Source organism: Equus quagga, chromosome 16 (assembly GCF_021613505.1).
Source record: "Equus quagga isolate Etosha38 chromosome 16, UCLA_HA_Equagga_1.0, whole genome shotgun sequence".
NCBI lineage: Eukaryota > Metazoa > Chordata > Mammalia > Perissodactyla > Equidae > Equus > Equus quagga.
Window position 1 is genome coordinate 31,690,059 of NC_060282.1, and position 21,732 is coordinate 31,711,790.

A 21,732-nucleotide genomic window follows, 5' to 3' on the forward strand; every position below is an offset into this window, starting at 1 on the left:
CAATTTGTAAAAAAACGCAATATCTGCAAAGCAAAATAAAGTGAAACACAATAAAATGAAGCATGCTTGTATTTGATTCTATGATTTAATTCACTGACACAAAATATTGACAGTTTTCAGCAGGATCAAAATATATAGGAATAGAGAATAGAGCCTCTGAAACTCTGTAGCTTGAATCATCACTCTACTGGCCCTTAAGCTTGAGCAAAGCTACAGGATTGTTGAATTCAGAGATCTTGCACTAGAGAAAAAGGCAATTTATATTTTTCCAGAAAATCATTTACTTGCAAAGTTGGTTCAAGATGTTCTTTTGCTCCCCCCAGTTTAAAGCCATTTATTCTGGACATGATAAATTTCTTTGGTTAGCTTTATAGATGTGTTTTATAAACTATGAATCATCTCAAGTAAGTGATATGAGACTTAGAGTTCTTGAAAGCTGGGATGGCATATAGACTATATTATTTTGAAGGCATTGACATTCATGATGAACAATTCAATCAAAGCAGTAACCTCTGTAGGACAAGTATAGTATATATTAACTGCACTTTCTTCTGGATATTTGGATGACTTGAAGAACTTTCAGTTCTTATACATTATATTGAGTTAAAGACCATTGTGTTGCTAGATACTAGTTAAATACCGTTGTGTTGGTGGAACTAGAGTTTCCACCATATTCCAAACCAGGAAGGCACCTAAGAGGACTGCTAGTTCTCCTCTTACTTTACAGATGAGGGAACAGACTCAGTGGAAATGAGTGACCTGTCCAAGGTCACACAGCTAGCTAGTGGCAGAATGGGGAATATAATCCAGGTTTCTACATTCTTAGTCCTGCTCTTTTCAGTGTAGCACATTATCTGCAACCTAGAAGGATTTCCCAAACTTCATGCTAGAAGTAGACCTTAGTGACAACAATTATAGTAAGGTTTTACATCATGAAGAAGATAAACCTGGCTGTTGGTTTCGATTCTGAAAGGAGTCACTCATGCTCTATGACTTGTGTTTCTAAGTTTGCATTTATTTTCTTTGTCCTGTGTCATGGGGTAAACTGTAGAGCTATAAATAAACTTGACAGGACTTGACCCTGAACTGGTTGCATGATGAAATATTCTGGAATTGAGAATTCTGTTGAAAAGTACCCGTTATCCTACTGCAGTTTCACAGTAACCATCACATACACATAACAGGTGTACTTTTTTTCAACCATCCCTTGATTTAGGGTCCCACCATGCTTTATCTTTGTTGATAAAAATGAACCCTGTTTATAGTCATGTATTTCAAGATGATATGGTAAAAGCTTTGTCTAGGAATGAATAAATAAAACAAAGACAATTTTGCCTTGTTTTTTAGGCTGTTTTTATAATTATATAAATAACACACATTAACTGTAGAAAAAGGAGAATGTACACAAAAGATAATTAAAAAACACAATCCCAGAACATTGAGAGAGCTACATATGTCCGTCTATATTATATATAAATATATTTTTCACAAAAAGTTGTGTTACGCTATACATACTGTTTTGAAGCCTGCTTTTTTTGGTGATAGATATCTTTTCTAATCAAAAAATATCTCTCAAATATCATTCTTAATAACTGCAAGGTATTTCATTTTATAGGTGTAACCTAGGATGGTTTTAATCCATCTCTTGCTAGATATGTTACCACATAAGTTTTATCTTTTAAAAAATTGTCAGCACGAATTTACACTCTTCAATTCTTCCTCAGCTGATATGTGTTATCTCTTGGTCTACATCTGACACTTTAGCTGTCAAGATACCATAAAAAAACTGGGAGACCTGAGAGGGCTCGCTCTTAACTATGGAAATAAATGCTGTTCTTAAGTGTCACCTATACTCAGCTCTCTTCATCTCTCCTTGTCTCTGTCTCCTTTGCCCTCCCTCCTTCTCATATTCATTCTTTCTTTGCTTCTTTTTTTCTCTCTTCTTCTTTTCTAAAAAATATATCCTTTCTACCTTAGTTTCATATTATTTGGGGGTTTTTTGACTTTCCATCATGATTCTTGATATGGCACCTGGCATCATTTTTTACCATGGGATTCTCACCATGAAATGCTGGGATTTTTTTTAAGGGAAATTGCTTAAAAGTTTTCTCTATTCCATCAGTAAAGCTGAGTCAAGGCTTGAGCTCTCAAAAGGGCTGTAGGTCAGTAGAAGGGGCTTCTGCACGTGCCACAACCTCTCAGAGGAAGCTGACTCCTGATCATAAGTACATACATGCTTTAGTTGATGAATTTTTTTCTCATTGAATTCTAATTTCTAAGGAAAATTCAGCTTTTCTTAAAAATATAAATCATCTCATTTATTGCTAGTCATAATTTTTTCAGGATTATAACAATTCTCTTCTACAGCAATATAGGTATTTCACAATCAATTCAGGGAGTTCAGTTTTAATTTGAAATTTATTTCTCTGCTCATACTGACAAAAACTTACATGCATTTTTCACTCCTACTCTACACCCCTTTCTTCTTTTGACCCTCAAGTTTGACATTACCTCACATGTGGTTCCTGGGGGTGTCTTTCTATCAATGTGCTCTATCTCCCTCCATTGCCGTATCTCTAGACTATAGAGTGTCTTCCGTTGAAGGGTCTAATGTGTGTAATAGAGTGGTGGTGGAACATCTATGCTTAACCCAGGCATATTCTTCCATGAACCACTTAGAAAAAAGTGTTTTTCTTTCTATAAACCAAAAGTATCCATTTGTGATACACAGCATACTTTCCCTATTCTGTTTATTGTTATTGTTTATTTTCATATGTGAAATGGAATCAGAGGAACTCTGCCAAGCACTTTCTAGAATAACAAAGAAATGTACTCCCCCCACTATTTAAGTAGATAAAAGGTCAAAGGCAAACATGAAGCTGTTTGTATATTTTAAAATAGTTTATTGATCATCCCTACCTATTCCTTAAATGAATCTTAATCCTCCAAATGCGACAAGAAGCTATTTCTACGTTGAAGCATCTCTGAAATGTAGAAGCAACATGCCTTTAGTCGGCCAGGTCTGGTTTGGATCAGCTAATACACTTTGCAAGGGGGATTATCTAAATTAAGCTTTGCTTCCTCCCCAAGGAATGTCAGGGGTTGTGTCTGGGTGTGTGACTTACCAACTTTGAGCAGGATGGGGCCTCGGCTGCCAAGTTGGTGAGCTGGACCTTAGGAAGGTCCATCACTTCTTTGGCAGAATAAGGAAGAATATTTTATGGACAGGATTATACTACTAATCATGCTGAGAGGTCCTGCTGGTTTACATCCTGACAAATTAAATGCATCACTTGTAGGGTTGAAAATGGATTTTTAACCTCATTAGATTCACTTCTTTATCCCCTAAATGGTCAAAGATACAAAGCAGGAATAGGATTAACAACATTTGCTCTACCACTTGCTTTCCTAACAGTCTAGTGGGGGCTGACTCCAAGAAGCTTCTGGTTTGTTTTCTTAGGGAATTTTTTTTTCTTTTATTGGATGCTATCCTAATCTCAAAACTTGGTTTTGTTTTTTGCCTCAAAGAAACAGCACTTGCAAGCAAGGGATCAGTAACTGGCCCATATGATTGAAATTTCACAACCAAGAACCCAAGAAATGAGAAGCGTTAACATTTACTTTGCACATAGGGGTTTGCTGTGACCACAAAGTGGGACAAGTAATTGTCAACTTTTATTAGATTTCTCCAGTATGTTTCCTGCCACTTCCGCTCAAAACGATAGAAAACAGAGGTAGACAAGGAAAGATGTCAAAATGCAAATTCCTTCAGCTAAACCAAATATATAACTGGATCTTTTAGTCTAAAGCTTTGGTCAACTGACTGGGTGTCAAGGCACCTGCCCATCTCTAACTTAACCTCAACTTTTTCCAACGTGCGAGCACAGCCAGGTGAAAAAATATTCCAGAAGAAATTCTTTTGTCTCACCAGGGTATACAGGAAGGGAGATCACCATTCCTTGTACACAAAGATGGAGCCCTTAGGTTTTCTTGATGCTGGTATTGAATATGCAGAGCAAAGGTTAGGGAAATATTCAGTAAGACATTCAGAGTGAAGTGGAACTACACATATGATGGCCATTCCTACGTAGTGTTAGCAAAACCGTCTGCTGCCTAGCTATCTAGTATCAGGTGGATATCTGTGTGAGGTGCTTTACATACACTGTTGCTAATCCTCCAAATAATTCTGCGAAGAACCTATTATTATTCCCATTTTGTATATAAAGAAGTTTACAGAGATCGAGTAGCTTGCCCTTGACTAAACAGCTAGCGTATGGCAAAATTAGGGTTTAAGTCCATGATGGTTCTGTGTCTTAATTATTATAAAAATATTTTTTCAACATGATGCAGCCTCCAGATTAATGGATGTGGTTGTCAAGTTATCCTCCTAACACAAACAAATTTGAAGAAAGGGTCAGGCTAGTTGTTTTTGGCCTATTCCTGTATAGATCATTATTTCTTCCCCCAATACTGGAGTATGAAATATAAACCATTTTACCTTGGGAATTCTCTGAACTTCTTTGACAAGCCTCATCTATCTTCTAGCTGGAGTTTATGGGAAGTGATGAAGTTAATTAATTTTAAGTGATCGAAGTGTGTGCAGTTTCAGTATACTAAATTGTACCTTACAAGTAAAGTATTTTAGTGGCACAATAAAATATTGATTTTTAATAACTTAATATGACTAAAAAAAGTTGTCACAGTCTTTTAAATTAAAGCTATCCTCCATTTGATAAGTTCTACTAAAATAAAATCTTGCCAACTTCTAGCAATAAGTTAAGTTGAATTATGTTAGTTATATATAGAAAGGATCAAGGAAAAGTATTTGAATTTATTCTACTCTATTCTATACCTTGTAAATTGAAGACCTACAGACACCGATTGAATAAAATGTTTTTTTCCCCTCTCACATTTTTTAAAAATGAATTTAATGGCATATAGCATTTTTTTCACTTGAATTTTATTAACCATAGGATCTTAGAGTGGAAGAGAATTCTGAATCAAACGGGAAATACAAGGGTCACCTTCATTCTTTCCTTTCCCTGGTTCCTCGCAACTCACTGATCACTGTTGATGCAATCAGTTCCATCTCCTAAATGTTTTTACAGTCTCTCCTGTTTTTCTGTCTCCACTGTCTATGTTTTAGATCAAACTTCCATTAATTCTCGTGTCGGCCTTTGCAGTGACCTCTGTGCTTTAAGCCTCAGGCCTCTCAGACCTCTCATCCAGAGCTCTGCCAAAGTCTCTCTCAAATGCAAGTCAGGTTATTCTTTGCTTTTGTTTAGGTTCCCCCACACACGAATTCAGCCCAATTTTTTAATCTCTAGACAGCCATCTGCCCAACCTCCTAATGATTCTCTGTAACCAACTGAAGAAAGTTCAAGTTCTTTAGCATAGAGCACCATCCATGATCATTATAAGCTTAATTTTATACCTGTACTTCCTCAAGTCTTATATTTTAGAAAGTATGGTCTACTAGTGAAGAGCATGAGTCCTGAGGCCAGACAGCCTGGGTTTCCACTTTTCCTTCATCCTGCTGTAACCAACTCTGCCACAAATTATTTGTGTGACTTTCGGCAAGTTACTTAAACTCTCTGTGCTTTGGTTTCCTAATTTGTAACACAGGAATGATGATAATAGCAGTGCATGGAGTTGATGTGGGATAATTGAGTTAATGCATATAAAGCACTGAGACCAGTGCCTGACACACACAGTAAGTATTTAATCATGTTACTTGTGAGTATCACACTGAAGACTTGATATTATTTCAGATGTGTTTCATGTTTGACTTATCAAGAATGCCCTGTAGTTCTTTATTCAATTTATAAAACTCCTGTCTACCCTTCAATACAATTACCCTGAGTAATACCCTACTCACTGCAAATGTTACCCCCTTCAAGACCTCTTCTCTGACTCTGCCAAATAGATTTGCTCACTACAACTTATGTGATAACACTGCACCTTGTTTTTTCACCCATTATTTCAATTATCCCATCACATTGTAATATATGCGTGTGTGCACTTGTGTGTGTGTGTGTGTGTGTGTGTGTGTATCTATCTCTCTACTATTAGGCTATGACCTTCTGGGACACAGAGATTGCGTTTTATTTATCTTTGTCTTTATGCTCCCAGGCACAATTCTCTACAGGTGGTCTATATAGCATTAAATGCTTTTTGAATGTTGAATGAAGGATGAACTGGCAAACATCCCAGTAGCTCTATCTCAACAAATGTCATTTATCTGTGAACACGCACACACACACAACTAAAAAATATTTTTAATAGAATAGAAAACACAAATTACATAGTATTTACATTTAATATTATAAATATATTGTTCTTTTTATTTTATTGAGATCATAATGGTTTATAACTGTGTAATTTCAGGTGTACCTTTTTATTTATCAATTTCTATACAGACTACGTGGTACTAACCACCTCTAGTCTAATTTTTATCCGTCACCATATATATGTGCCCCTTTACCCCTTTTGCTTACCCACCAGCCCCATTCCCCTCTGGTAACCACTAATCTGTTCTCTTTGTCCATGTGTTTGTTTATCTTCCATATATGAGTGAAATCATGCAGTATTTGTCTTTCTCTGTCTGGCTTATTTTGTTTAACATCATACTCTCAAGGTCCATCAATGCTGTTGCAAACTGGACTGTTTTGTCTTTTGTATGGGTGAGTAGTATTCCATTGTATATGTACCAAATCTTCTTTATCCATTCATCCATAGCAGGGCACTTGGGTTGCTACCACATCTTGGCTATTGAGGATAATGATGCAATGAACATAGGGGTGCATAAGTCTCTTTGGATTGTTGATTTCAAGCTCTTTGGATAAATACCCAGTAGTGGAATATCTAAATTGTATGGTATTTCTATTTTTAATTTGTAGGGAAATCTCCATACTATTTTCCATAGTGGCTGCACCCGCTTGCATTCCCACCAGCAGTGTATGAGGGCTGCTTTTTCTCCACATCCTCTCTAACATTTGTGTTTTTTGTCTTGGTAATTATAGCCATTCTGACTAATACAGGGTAATATTTCATTGTAGTTTTGATTTGCATTTCGCTAATAATTAGTGGTGTTGAACATCTTTTCATGTATCTGTTGACCATCTGTATATCTTCTTTGGAAAAATGTCTGTTCATATCTTCTGCCTATTTTTTGATCATTGTTTATTTTTTGGGTGTTGAGTTGTGTAAGTTCTTTTCATATTTTGGAAATTAACCCCTTGTCAGATATTTGATTTCAAATATTTTCTTCCAGTTGGTGGATTATCTTTTGTTTTTGTTCGTGGTTTCCTTTGCCTTGCAGAACATTTTTAGCCTGATGTAGTCCCATTTGTTAATTTTTTCTTTTGTTTCTCTTGCCTGAGTAGACATGGTATTTGAAAAAACACTGCTAAGATCCATGTCAAAGAGTAAACTGCCTATAATTTCTTCTAGGAGTTTTATGGCTTCAGGTCTTACATTCAAGTCTTTAATCCATTTTGAACTGATTTTTATGTTTGGCAAAAGATAATGATCTACTTTCATTCTTTTGCCTGTGAATGTCCAGTTTTCCCAACACCATTCATTGAAGAAACTTTCCTCTCTCCATCATATGCTCTTGGCTCCTTTGTCAAAGGTTAGCTGTCTATAGATGCGTGGTTTTATTTCTTGGCCTTCAATTCTGTTCCACTGATCTGTGTGTCTGTTTTTGTGCCAGTCCCATGCTATTTTGATCACTATAGCTTTGTAATATATTTTGAAATCAGTCATTATAATGCTTCTGGCTTTGTTCTTTTACTCAGGATTGCTTTGGTTATTCAAGGTCTTTTGCTGTTCCATAGAAATTTTAGGATTCTTTGTTCTATTTCTGTGAAGAACATCATTAGGATTCTGATTGGGATTGCATTGAATCTGTAGAATCCTTTAGGTAATATGGACATTTTAACTATGTTAATTCTTCCAATCAATGCATGTGGAATATCTTTCCATTTCTTTATATCTTCTTCAATTTCTTTCAACGTCTTATAGTTTTCATTGTATAGATCTTTCACTACTTTGGTTAAAGTTATTCCTAGATATTTTATTCTTTTTGTTGCGATTGTAAATGGGATTGTATTCTTGACTTCTCTTTCTGCTAGTTCATTATTAGTATATAGAAATGCAACTAATTTTTGTAAGTTGATTTTGTACCTTGCAAATTTGCTGTAGTTTTTGACTATTTCTAATAATTTTCTGATGGATTCTTTAGGGTTTTCTATATATAAAGTCATGTCATCTACAAACAGCAAGAGTTTCACTTCTTGCTTGTCAATTTGGATATGTTTTATTTCTTTTTCTTGCCTAATTTCTCTGGCCAAAATCTCTAGTACTATGTTAAATGAGATTAGAGAGAGTGGCATCCTTGTCTTTTTCCTGTTCTCAGAGGGATGGCTTTCAGCTTTTCCCCATTGAGTATGATATTGGCTGTGGGTTTGTCATATATGGCTTTTGTTATGTTGTTACTTTCCTTCTATACCCATTATATTGAGAGTTTTTGTTGTAAATGGATGTTGGATCTTGTCAAATGCTTTCTCTGCATCTATTGAGATGATCATGTGGGTTTTGTTCCTCATTTTGTTAATGTGGTGTATCACACTGATTGATTTGCAGATGTTGAACAATCTCTGTATCCCTGGCATAAATCCCACTTGATCATGGTGCATGATCCTTTTAATATATTGCAGTATTCAGTTTGCCAATATTGTGTTGAGGATTTTTGAATCTATGTTCTTCAGCAATATTTGGCCTGTAATTTTCCTCCTTTGTGTTGTCCTTGTCTGGCTTTGGGCTCAGGGTGGTGTTGGCCTTGTAGAATGTGTTAGGAAGTGTTTCATCTTCATCAATTTTTTGGAATAGTTCGAGAAGGATAGGTACTAAATCTTCTTTGAATGGAGAAGCCATCTGGTCCTGGACTTTTATTTTGGGGGAATTTTTTATTACTATTTAATTCTCTTTAGTTGTAACTGACCTATTCATATTCTCTATTTCTTCTTGATTCACCTTGGAGAGGTTGTATGAGTCTAATAATTTATCCATTTCTTCTAGGTTATTCACTTTGTGGGCATATAATTTTTCATAGTATTATCCTATAATCTTCTGTATTTCTGTGGTATCCATTGTAATTTTTCCTCTTTCATTTCCAATTTTGTTTATTTGAGCCTTCTTTCTTTTTTCTTAGTGAGTCTGGCTAAGGGCTTGTCAATTTTATCTTCTCAAAGAACCAGCTCTTAGTTTCATTGATCTTTTCTACATTTTTTTTGCTTTCTGTTTCATTTATTTCTGCTCTGATTTTTATTATTTCTCTTCTTCTGCTGACTTTGGGCTTTGTTTGCTTTTCTTTTTCTATTAGGTATAGTTTAAAGTTACTTATTTGAGATCTTTCTTGTTTGTTGAGGTGGGTCTGCATTGTTATGAATTTCCCTCTTATAACTGCTTTTGCTGCATCCCATGAGTTGGTATGTTGTATATTCATTTTCATTTGTCTCCAGGTATTTTTGAATTTCTCCTTTGATTTCTTCATTGATTCAATGGTTGTTCAGTAGTGTGTCGTTTAGTCTCCACATATTTATGACTTTTCCAGCATTTTTCTTGCAGTTGATTTCTAGTTTCATAGCATTGTGGTCAGTAAAGATGCTTGATATGATTTCAATCTTCTTAAATTTATTGAGGCTTGCCTTGTTTCCCATATGGTCTGTCTTTGAGAATTTTCCATGTGCACTTGAGAAGAGTGTGTATTCTGTTGTTTTTGGATGGAATGCTGTGTAAATATCTATTACATCCATCTGATCAAGTGTTTTGTTTAAATTCACTATTTCCTTGTTGACTTTCTGATGATCTATCCATTGATGTAAGTGGGGTATTGAAGTCCCTTACTATTACTGTGTTGCTGTTAATTTCTCCCTTTAGGTCTGTTAATAGTTGTTTTATATAGTTTGGTGCTCCTGTGTTGGGTGCATATATGTTCATGTGTTCCTCTTGGAGGAAAGTCCCTTTCATCATTGTGTACTGGCCCTCTTTGTCTCTCATTGTCTTTTTTATCTTGACGTCTACTTTGCCTCACAGAAGTATGTCAACATCTGCTTTTTTTTTTGGTTTCCATTAGCTTGGAGTATCATCTTCCATCCCTTCATTCTGAGCCTGTGTTTGTGTTTAGAGCTGAGATGTGTTGCCTGGAGGCAGCATATTGTTGGGTCCTGTTTTTCAATCCATCCAACTACTCTGTGTCTTTTGATTGGAAAATTCAATCCACTTGCTTTTAGAGTGACTATTGATATATGAGGGCTTAATACTGCCATTTTATCTATTGTTTTCCAATTGTTCTATATTTCCATTGTTTCTCTTCCTTTGTGTTCTTGACTGCCATTTCATTTTGTTGGTTTTCTCAGTTTTCTCTTTTTTAGTGAATTGTGGCTCTGCTCTGATTTTTTATTTAGTGGTTACTGTGAGGTTTGTATAAAAGATCTCATAGATGAGATAGTCCATTTTCTGATAGCCTCTTATCTCTATTAGCCTAAGGATGTTCCATTCCTTTCCTGTTCCCCTTATGAGTTATTGTTGTCACAAATTATTCTGTTTTGTGTTGTGAGCTTGTGACTAAGTTGAAGTGTTTATAGTTACTCTTGATGCTTTTCTTCCCTAAGTGTTTTAAGTTATAATTAAGCATTTGCTTCCCTGTTCTGAAAGACAAATATAGGTTTCTGATTTTCTCTGTCTATTTATTTCCTTTCTCAAAGCTTTGTAGACCTTTGCCTTTTTGTTTCAGATATGAGGGCATCCTTGATCATTTCTTGTAGAGGAAGTCTAGTGGTGATGAACTCTCTCAACATTTGTTTATCTGGGAAAGCTTTTATTCCTCCTTCATATCTGAAGGATAGTGTATTCTTGGCTGAAAGTTTTTGTCTTTCAGTATTTTGAATATCTCATTCCAGTCTCCTTGCCTGTGAGAAATCCCCTGAAAGCCTGATAGGGGCTCCTTTTCAGGTTATTTTCTTCTGGCTTGCTGCCCTTAATGTTTATTCTTTGTCATTTACTTTTACCAGTTTTACTGCTATATGATTTGTAGAAGGTCTTTTAGCATTGATGTAATTAGGAGTTCTGTTGGGTGCATGTATTTGCAAGTCTGGTTCCCTCACCAGGTTTGGGAAGTTCTCAGCTATTATTTCCTCGAACAAGCTCTCTGCTCCTTTCTTCTTCTTCTGTAATACCTATAATCCTTATGTTGCTTTTCCTAGTTGAGTCGGATATTTCTTGAAGAATTCCTTCATTCTTTTAAACTCTTAGCTCTCTCTCCTCCTCTAGCTGAAGGATTTCTATCCTTTAAATCATCCCTAATTCTTTCCTCCATAACATCAGCTCTATTTTTTAAGGATTCTAGATTGTTTTTTATCTTATTCATTATGCTCTTCATATCTTGGCTGCTGGGGAAGAATCACAGAATGCTCACCTATCTCCACTACTTCCCAAAGGCCCAGTCCATCCACCTTCAGTTGTATGGTTGTATGGATCTCTCAGATTTCCTCTTGTGCTGTGTGGGTATCTTCCATTGATCAATGAATGTCCACTTAGTTGTAGTTCAAAGGGGAAGAGATAAAGCGAACAGCTCACTTTGCTGTGTTGCTGATGTCACTCCTAATTATTCTCAGTATAAATAAAATACAGATGGTGTTTATTCTGCTATTCTGCACCCAAAAGCCCATTGCATGGCACCCAAGTTTATCAGTCCATGTTCTGAGGTCCATTAATTCAGCCCAATTTTTAATCTCTAAGATGGTATCTTCCCAGACCATTATAGACCCATGACTGCTTACCACACCTCTCTGATTAATAAAAAATGCAACATAAACTTGATCTGGGGCTGGCCCCATATCCAAGTGGTTGAGTTTGCATGCTCTGCTTTGGTGGCCCAGGGTTTCACCAGTTTGGATCCTGGGTGCCAACATGGCACTGCTCATTGGGCCATGCTGAGGTGGCATCCCACATAGCATAACCAAAAGGACCTACAACTAGAATGTACAGCTATGTACTGGGGTGCTTTGGGGAGGAGACGAAGAAGAAGAAGAAAAAGAAAAAGAAAAAGAAAAAGAAGATTGGCAACAGATGTTAGCTCAGGTGCCAATCTTTACCAAAAAAAAAAAAAAAAAAAAACCCACCTAAACATTAAGTTATATAGATGTTTATACAACTGAAAGTCAAAGTCTCCCTAATTCCTTGCTCCTCCACTACCATCAACCCCTGCAGAGAATCATCATTAGCAGATTAAGAGTTTGGTGCTTATTCTTCCAGACTTTTTCTATGAATATACTAAGATATACATGTGTATAGAGTGTGCATAGTTATGTGTGTGTTTACTCAGACACATACCCATATGCAATCATACAAATGCAAAAGTAGACATTTATGTGATATATGTGTATGTGTATAGATTGTACCCATTTTTTAAATGCTGCATTTTTTTACTTCATAACAATTTATCATGGATGTATTGTACATGTAATTACAGATATACCTCATTAATTTTTATAGATGCACTATAATTTACAATTTATTAGAATTGTTATGAGATTATTTAAAATTTTCATAGATATTGACAAATTATCTCTAAATTTTACATTCTCCCCTTGTGTGCATGAACTTTCTAATTTCCCCAAACTTTGCTAGCTATTGTCTTGTCTACCTGAGAGGTTAACTTGTGCATCTTTTCATGTTTATTGACCACTTGCATTTCTTCTTTGTGACTGGCTCATTCATGTATATTTCTCATTTTTCTATTAAATGTTTATCTTTGCTTTATTAACTCGCATAAGCTCTTTAATGGATGTTAAAACTTATTCATGTATGTTTCAAATATTTTCTCTAGTTTATCATTTTTTGTTCAGCCTATTTTTTATAGAGTTATTACATTTTTATGTCATTAAATGTATATACTTTTTTCTTCTTGATTTCTGGCTTTCACAGCATATTTTGCTCATTCTTGTTTACCCTAAACTTTAAAAAATTTATTTGCCAATATTTACTTGTGGTAATTTATGCTTCTGCTCCCTATCTGAATTGCAAAAATATTTAACTTCATATTTTAAAGGAAAATTTATGTGCTGAAATTAGAAACTTAAAGTATAAATTTAACATGAACTTAGTACACTCTTGTTTGAATGGGGAAAAAATTGCTGTTTAAAACCCAAATTGCTACACATATTGACACATGCATATTAAAAATAATTAAAAAATGGAACCATCTGTAAGTAGGTTCAAATAGATAAAATTGAGGAGTTTTCTATATTTTCAACATCTTCTTCCTTGTCTAAGGGCTGTGTTTACACACATAGAGCTTAGGCAACTGTCACTGCCGTGAATTCATTGGCTGCTATGTTAAGAACTCTATTGTGGGAAACAGTTTGAAAGAGAAAGCTTTTTCTGTGAAAGTTTCAAAATGTGTTCAATGATTTGAAATATTTCCAATAAGATTTGATGGAGCAGGCAGACTGGAAATGAGGGGGAAAAGTCAACCAAAAAATTCAAATAGGGCTTTGTATACACTCAGTGAGAACCTCTTACTGAAGTTCAAGGCCTAGATTATTTTGTTTATTTTATTCTTCATTTAAGTGCACCTCTGCTTCAAACTAGAAGCTAAGTGCCAAAATTCGATGCATGTCTCTTCTCAGAGTGTTTCCAGAAAGATGGGAAACAGGAAGTAGTGAGAATTCTGTGAGAAACTCTGTCCTTGGATTTCTAGGTCTATTTGAATAGATTTAGGTGCATTGTTTCATAAATTGTTGTTCCATAAAACACTAACCCTAAAGGATGCATCATAATAAAAACTGTTTATTTAATTGAGGCTTCCCCAAAACTTGATAATAGAACTCTTAACAATGGAATGCCTAATAAAAATATACTGAGTGCATTCTAGAAAACAGTGCACTGAATTTTGGAATCAACATCCAGGTTTTGGATTATGCATTTAAACCTAAGCTACACTTATCACTGAAGGGAAAATATGGCTACTTTTCTCATCTGATTTTAGAACATTGGATCTGTAATGTTGTCCTTCAGATCAACCTTTATATATAGAGGTCTCTGTGCCTAGCTGAGATGGCCTCTCCCAACGCCCCTGGGATAGGGAAAATGTAAGACAAGCAATGAAAAGATTGAGGACAAAATGGATTATGATTAATAATATAATGAGTAAGAAAATTAAACTTGATGGCAGAAGGGTTAAGGCAGAGTGGAGTTAAGTAAATCTCAGTTCAGATTAAAAAAAAAAACTGGCTTGGCAAAGAAATTTTGTTTTTGTACATGGAAAAGATTGATAGTTTGGAATATTGTGAAAGACAAGCTCCCAAAATAACCAGATAGAGAGCAGCAAATATTAAGGAGATGTTAAGCTTATGCCTTGATTCCTGGTAAAGTATAAAGGGGTTGAAATAGGCAGAGATTGTATTACACTAAGTCAAAGAGATGAGACTCTAATGCTAGTTTTCACAGTGCTGGGATGTTAGATTTCTAATCTGACAAGTTAGAAGACATGGGTTTTTATCTTGATTCTGGCACAATATATGCACAATTTGGGGCACGATATTTAGATTCTTACCTATAAACTGAGGGTTGTAACATCTACTCAGTCTATATCACTATATTGCTTTAAGAATCAAAGGAGATAAGAGTTTTAAAATGCTACACAACCATAATGATATATTACAACATCGTGATTAATAACTAGAGATAGTCTATGAATTTTTCTGGCAAGAAAGTTTTTGACTTAAACCAGTTTGGAAATAGTGAGGAGGACGAGCTGACTTCCCAAGTAGATATCAACCAATGGATGAGAAGTAGCAAAGAAAAGAGAATAGTTTTTTTGAAGCCAAATATGAAGAGGAGATGCAAAGGAGGGGTGAGCAGAGTCAAATGTAACGGTCAAAAAGAGATCAGTCTTGCCTGAAGAAGTCTAAAATGTGATCATTAATATAAAAGATAGCCCTAATAAATAAAGTTAATAGAGAATTACTGGAGTACAGAAGTTTTGTAAGGAACTCCAAATGAAGAAGTGAAATGAGAAAATGACTGGAAGAGAGAATTAACTGGTAAGACCTGCCATTTGGGGAACAGTGTGAGATGTTTCCAATTTGCCTGAAATCATTTTCATATTATTTTTTCATGCTTGTATTTCATTCTCAATCCTGTGAAATCTCTGTGATGCAGAACAGGCTTCTTACTTCTGTGAGCAGTCCTTTCTTTACTTTGCATGAATATCTATTTTAAGGTGACAGGCTATGTTGATGTCTTTCGATACTTGGTAGTGATGGTGCATTAAAGGTTGTTTGGTGAGTTATGAAAATTAATGTTATTTCCAACACGCCAAGTGTATATTCCTTTAACTCAGGAAATGCAGGACCTTTCTTCCACAAGCCAGTGTCCGGAATTATTTCCTTTGGCACCAGGACTTCTTTGATCAACTTTCCATTCTCAACTTTTTCCAAATTATCCTAAAAAATAAAACAAACAAACAAAACAAAACTCCTTTATCAACATCTCAGGTAGTAGCCATCTTTAAGTATCTGTCCTCTTGAACAAGGTATGCATCAAAAGTAGAAAAACATTGATGCAAAAAGCAAAAAAGAAGTATTATGTGTGAAACAGAAGTTTCTTATAGCTGCTATTTTTCTATTTGAAGTTTTCTCTTTAAAAATAAATTCTTAGGATAGGAATAGTGTCATTTTACATTTTACATAGTGCTGAGACCACTATTGGTACTTAGCAACTAATAAATACAAGTTATAAGTATAATATGATATTTTCCAAACCAGAGTGTTGCCTACCAATTAGAAAAACTGAAAAGCCTCTGCTCATCTTATTTTAGGAACAAAATGATAATTCAGAGTTTTTATCCTGTGTTATACGACTATATCATTCAAATTTTAATCTTTACATTATTGTCGTTTTAACAGTTAATTCTAAGATTTCTTGATAGCAAAATATAACTCTCGTAAATTTAAAAGACAATTTTCTTATAAGTTAACTGACTATATTATGGGTATCTTGCATCTGATCATTACTCTATGAGGAGGAACAAAAATAATTAAAAGTAAGCTGAAAGTGTGCTAAGGCATTGATCATTGTTAATTCTCAGATCTAAAGGCCAAAAATCAATAGGCACAAAGAAGACCTCCTCTGACATCCATGGCAAGTACGCTAATCACTAAACCAGTGGGTGGGATGAGCTTTTTAACCAATAGGGGAGATACTTTTGTTTTATTTTGTTTTGTTTGCTTTTAACTGTCAACTTCAACAACAAGTTATTGATACAGAAGAAAACACTGAAAGACAATGAATCGTACCCACTCCTTAGAGATAGTCTTTCATCTTACTCCTTCTTGCTTAAATTTTTCATTTGCAAAAACATTTTAAAAACTGTAAATGACCATCACATTTTCCCCAAATCGCTGCACCCAAGACCTATCAAAATTGAATTTGCTTGGGGCTGGCCCTGTGGCATAGTGGTTAAGTTCGTATGCTCTGCTTCAGTGGCCCAGGGTTTGTGGGTTTCGATCCCAGGTGCGGACCTACACACTGCTCATCAAGCTATGATGTGGTGGCATCCCACATACAAAATAGAGGAAGATTGGCACAGATGTTAGCTCAGGGCCACTCTTCCTCACCAAAAAAATGAGTTTGCTTAATGATCAGTCAGGTCAGGTCTTATTTCACTGTTGGTGTCCCATAGAATGAAAGCAATTCAAACTAGACCTTTGGTGGTGAACATAATGTAGTCTATACAGAAGTCAAATACAATGGTGTATACCTGAAATTTCTGTTATAAACCAACATTACTGCAATTAAAAATATATGTATATATAAAACAGAAACATGGCTTTTCTTATCTTGCAGACGTCACAGAGCTGCCCCTAATGGGTCTCGATGTGAAATTTTCACATGTGAATCTTGTCATGCTACCAAAGGTGTTGTAAATCAGTAGAGTCTTATACATAGAAGCATCCTAGTATTTTTCAAGCTTGGTTCAACAGGCAACTTTCCTGCCATATTCTAAGCCACATTTTCTTGGGAGACAGGTTTGTTGGCAAAGATCTGGAATGCCCATGGGCAGTTCTTTCTACGCTTTTTTTTTTTTCCTGAGGAAGATTCTCCCTGAGCTGACATTTGTTGTAATGTTCCTGTTTTTGTCTGCCAGCTGCCACCACAGCATGGCCACTGACAGTCAAGTGGTGTAAGTCTGTGCCCGGGAAGTGGACCCAGGCCACCACAGCGGAGTGCACTAAACTTAACCACTGAGTCATGAGGGCTGGCCCTTTCAACATTTCTTAATCTATCTAAAGGACAATTGGATATTCCAGCTTGTTCCCCAGTACATGGAGTTGAAAAGTTTGGCTCTTCAAACATACTCTATTTTATGATTTAAGTATTAAATTTAAAACATTCCCTAGTGTCCCCTTTTTCAAAACTTATAGGAATGATTCACTGTTATATCTCTCCAAGGTAAATTAAGTACTTAGTCTGGTATGTTACATTTGAATAACACCTTGTAAACTAAGGACTGTTTGAACCTTCTGAAAATGGAACTGGGAAAACTGGATAAGGCTTTTCTCTGAAGAATACTAGTATATTACACACTCTATAAAATGTAAATGCTTTTATTTCCAGTCAGTTGCTAGGATTCAAGAGTGCTTCTGCATTCTCTATCATTTTTAATGTGCAATGCGCAAGGGGAGTATCCTTTGAAGCATTCTGAGAGAAAGAAGGTTCTCAGTTGAGGATCGCATCACCCTGAGCAAAGCACCCCAAATCCTACTGTGAGACCATGCCACCAGCCTAATGTGATCTTCTTCCTTTTCAGAATCAATTATTCAGTGATTTGGGAATTTGTGATGACTTTAAGCCTCATTTTGAAGCTTAGGTTGAGAGATAAAGTAAGCTAGTGGTTATGATATGTGACCAGGCACCAAAAATCCCAAGAAATCCTGTTCATTGTGACTTTAGATAGCTTACTTTCTGGTCCTGTGTTTTCTACATCAACATACTACTCCCTGACCCCACAGAACTATTACAAAATTTAATCACTGTTAATGTTCTGAGAATCCCAAATGAATGAAGCAAAGTAAATAAAAAATAGTTTCTGTATTTTGTTCATGCTCTTTTTTTTTATGAGGAAGATTGGCCCTGAGCTAACATCTATTGGCAATCTTCCTCTTTTTGCTTCAGGAAGATTGTTGCTGAGCTAACATATGTGCTAGTCTTCCTCTCTTTTATGTGGGATGCTGCTGCAGTGTGGCTTGACAAGTGGTGCTAGGTCAGCACCTGGGATCTGAACCTGCAAACTCCAGGCCACCGAAGCAGAGCATGTGAATCTAACCACTGTGCCACTGGACCGGCCCCTGTTCATACATTCTTTTTCTGAACTATTCTGTTTTTTATCGGCTCCATTTCCTTAATGAAACTTCTCCAGACTATACTTATTTGCGTCCAAATCAGCTACCCTGGATAGGAGATAAACCCTAGGAAATAAATTATATTTAGTAAATAAACACTACTCTCACAACAACTAGTCTAATAATTCATTTGACATGTTGTATATGTCACTCCGATTTAAAAAATATATTATATATTATATATATATCCTGAGTCTCTCCCTTAAAAACAATTTCCATGGTGAAATATTTAAATAAAATTTCTACCTTTAAATAAACTCAGGAATTAGTTGTACAATTTTTTTGTATAGCATTTTTATCTTATCTTCATTTCCTTGTAGTATATTAGAACATAAAATCTTGGAAATGGAAGGAAAGCACAAGGAAGAGCTGGACACCTTAAAGGAAGAGAAAGAGAATCTTCAAAGCTTGGTTACTCGTCAAACATCTGTAATCCAGGAACTGGAGAAACAATTGAACAGGGCCACCACCAACAACAGTGTCCTTCAGAAGCAGCAATTGGAGCTGATGGACACAGTGCATAACCTCGTCAACCTTTGCACTAAAGAAGGTGGTAAGAATTTCTTCCTCATTTCAGTAAATATTTTGTTTAATATGGAGCAAGTAAATATTCCATATAACTTTCTACATTGCATTGATTGCTATGTAAAAGCAGCAAAAGAACTTTATTCTTAGAAGCATTTCATAATGTTTTCACTGACAATTTTCTCACGTTTTTAACTTTTCACAGAGTGTCTTCATAAGCTTGAATTCACAATATCTTTCTAAAAGGGCTTTCTAGTTTCTTCTTTCTTTCTTAGTCTTTTTAACCTTAGATAAAATCTATACTATCATCGATAACTATTTGGTGTGGTGGTGTTAGACACAATTATACAGGACAGTAATTAGCCAATGCTAAAGATTAGTTAAGAGTACCTGGGAAAGTTTCAGGAGAATTCCCATTTTAAAAATAATATTAATTGTTTCTTTTGCAGAAGGTGAGAGGGAAGAATTGCCTGCAGAGAAAAGGAGATATAGAAGTTCCCAATAACTATTATGAGGGAGAAAGAATTTTTGTTATTAAAAGTCTTTATCAAGATCACTTATGCTTAGTTCTGTGCAGAGGAGACCTAACTAAGGAGTCTAGGCACATCTATTCTGTGGTGTCTTTTTGACAGTGGAAATACAAACTTTTAATATCACTAGAATATCTGGAACCATTTAACCATTGGAAATATTGCAGTCCTGTGTCTCTTTAGAAGACGTCCATCCATCTGTCCATCCATCTACCCAACAATTATTGAATGAGTGCCTCTGTGTGCACTTGTCCACTTGAAGCAGAACCTCTCCTGAGCCTCAGGAGAGCTCTTCAAAGCTTGTAGCTTAAGGTCATCTTCTGTAGTTCTGCTCACTGATCAGCCTTTCTCTGAGTGAAGATGGAATGGTAAATGGTGATGAGTGAAAGAGAACACCACTTACATCTGAAAGTTATGATTGTCATTAAGCTGTGACTTATGAGCATTCATGTAAAGGCTCTGTGTGCAAATGCAATATACAAAATGTGGAGATTCCTTTAATTTAATAGTGGGCTTGAGCTATATGAAAAATTAGCTCAATTCCATACTTTCATGTATAGATATGAGTATAAAGGATAACTCCATATTAAGTGATCTTGTTTTAAAGACATTTCACATTTCTCTATTACACTCCATTACCTTGAGTTATATCTTCTTTAGATAGTCTAAACAAGGCCTTAATATACTTTGTAAAGAATACTTTTTAAACAGTGAGTTCCCAGAGCTCCACTTGGGCGTGCTCAAAAATGTGATTGGGAAGGAAAAAACCTGCTAATCAGTCAGAGCCTGCCAAAACCTTGAGTTAGAGTCCACTGGAAGGAAAGCATGGTAAGATTTTGCCAGAGAATTTTAATAGAGCTCATGAGTATTTAGAAATTAAGTATTAATATGAGACATATCTATTCGCATATTGAACTGAATACATTTGGGGAAAGATTGAAAACATGTTTTTCTTATCATCAGGAGACTTAACGCACATGGAGTCGAGTAGTTCTTTTTTTTCATGATGTTAGAAATATCAAGCTCTGGTGATTCTCACAGAGCTCATATGTCTCCCTGCTTATCATAATTTCTCTTCTTTTCTGAGTATTTATCTAATAAATATGTCTGTAAACTTTTAGAGGTGAGGGGGTGACTTCAGAATTAAAATTACTGGCTAGGTTTGGCGTTTGGGTGCAACATAAGGCAACCAAACATTTGTTAAATTCAAGAAACATTTATTGAACAATTTCGATGGCATTCCTGATAGATGCTACCCTTAACATCCACTCAGGGTGTGAGAAAAGTACCTCTGTCTGTTCCATGATATAGCATATCCAAAAATAAAAAAAGTAATACTCGAGACAGAAATTGCCTAATACTTCAGGCCTCTAGATAAATATTTTCTTTTTAATGATACAATCCTAAAATAAATCCTGATTTAACTACAGCACTTATGATCCTACCGTAAGCCGATTGCCCTATTTTCCAATGTTCTGTGGTCTCATAACCACAGATTTTATTTGCTTCTTGTTAATATTTTTTTCTTTAATCCCACAGTTTAGTACTCTAACTAAATATTTGGTCATTTAAGGACTCGTAAGAGACACAAAATGCCTCTCACTAAGGCATCGATTAAGATTTTAATTCTCTGCATATCTTCATTTTCACTGGTGCCATAGTATTTAGTTATGGTGACTTTAAAGTTTTAAATGGCAATACTGGATTAAATACCAGTTACTAAAACGAACTTTTATTTCATTCTAATTCTAAAACACATAAGTAAAAACTTTTCCCTAATTTTATGACCAAAAATTCATTTATCAAATGGATTTATTACTTATCAAAAGCTTACATGTAAATATTCTACTTTGAAATTTAGATATATACAAAGTTGCCAAAATCAATACACCACAATAAATGCATCAATTTTCTAAAATGCATATTTCAAAAACTCAAAGAGTAGTCTTCTAAAAGATTTTGCAAAATCATCATGAACTGTGTTATAATCCAAAAAGCCAAAACTGTTAATAGACCTTAAGTTTCCTCTGGTTCCAACTTGACTCAGTCATTTATGGTGACAGCCTGAATATAATACTACAAGGCAAGAAAATAAATTTTTAGTGGGTTTTTTCTGTCATTGGCAACTAATTAAACCTTTAGGAAGCTGCTTCATCATTTATAAAGTCAAGATAATTGTGTCTACTTCACAGTGATAAGGAAAGAAT

The 21,732-nt window shown here is 35.3% G+C and overlaps 1 protein-coding gene across 6 annotated transcripts in view; it reads left to right on the plus strand.

The window, feature by feature from the left end:
- Positions 1-21,732, plus strand: part of ANGPT1 (angiopoietin 1) — a 239,768-nt gene that overhangs the window by 149,358 nt on the left and 68,678 nt on the right. For 5 of the 6 annotated variants that reach the window (XM_046641603.1, XM_046641605.1, XM_046641604.1 and 2 more), the window contains exon 4: positions 18,791-19,023. In XM_046641603.1, coding sequence (XP_046497559.1) covers positions 18,791-19,023 — 233 coding nt within the window. The remainder of the gene's footprint in view (positions 1-18,790; positions 19,024-21,732) is intronic. The other variant, XM_046641602.1, reaches the window with a different exon arrangement.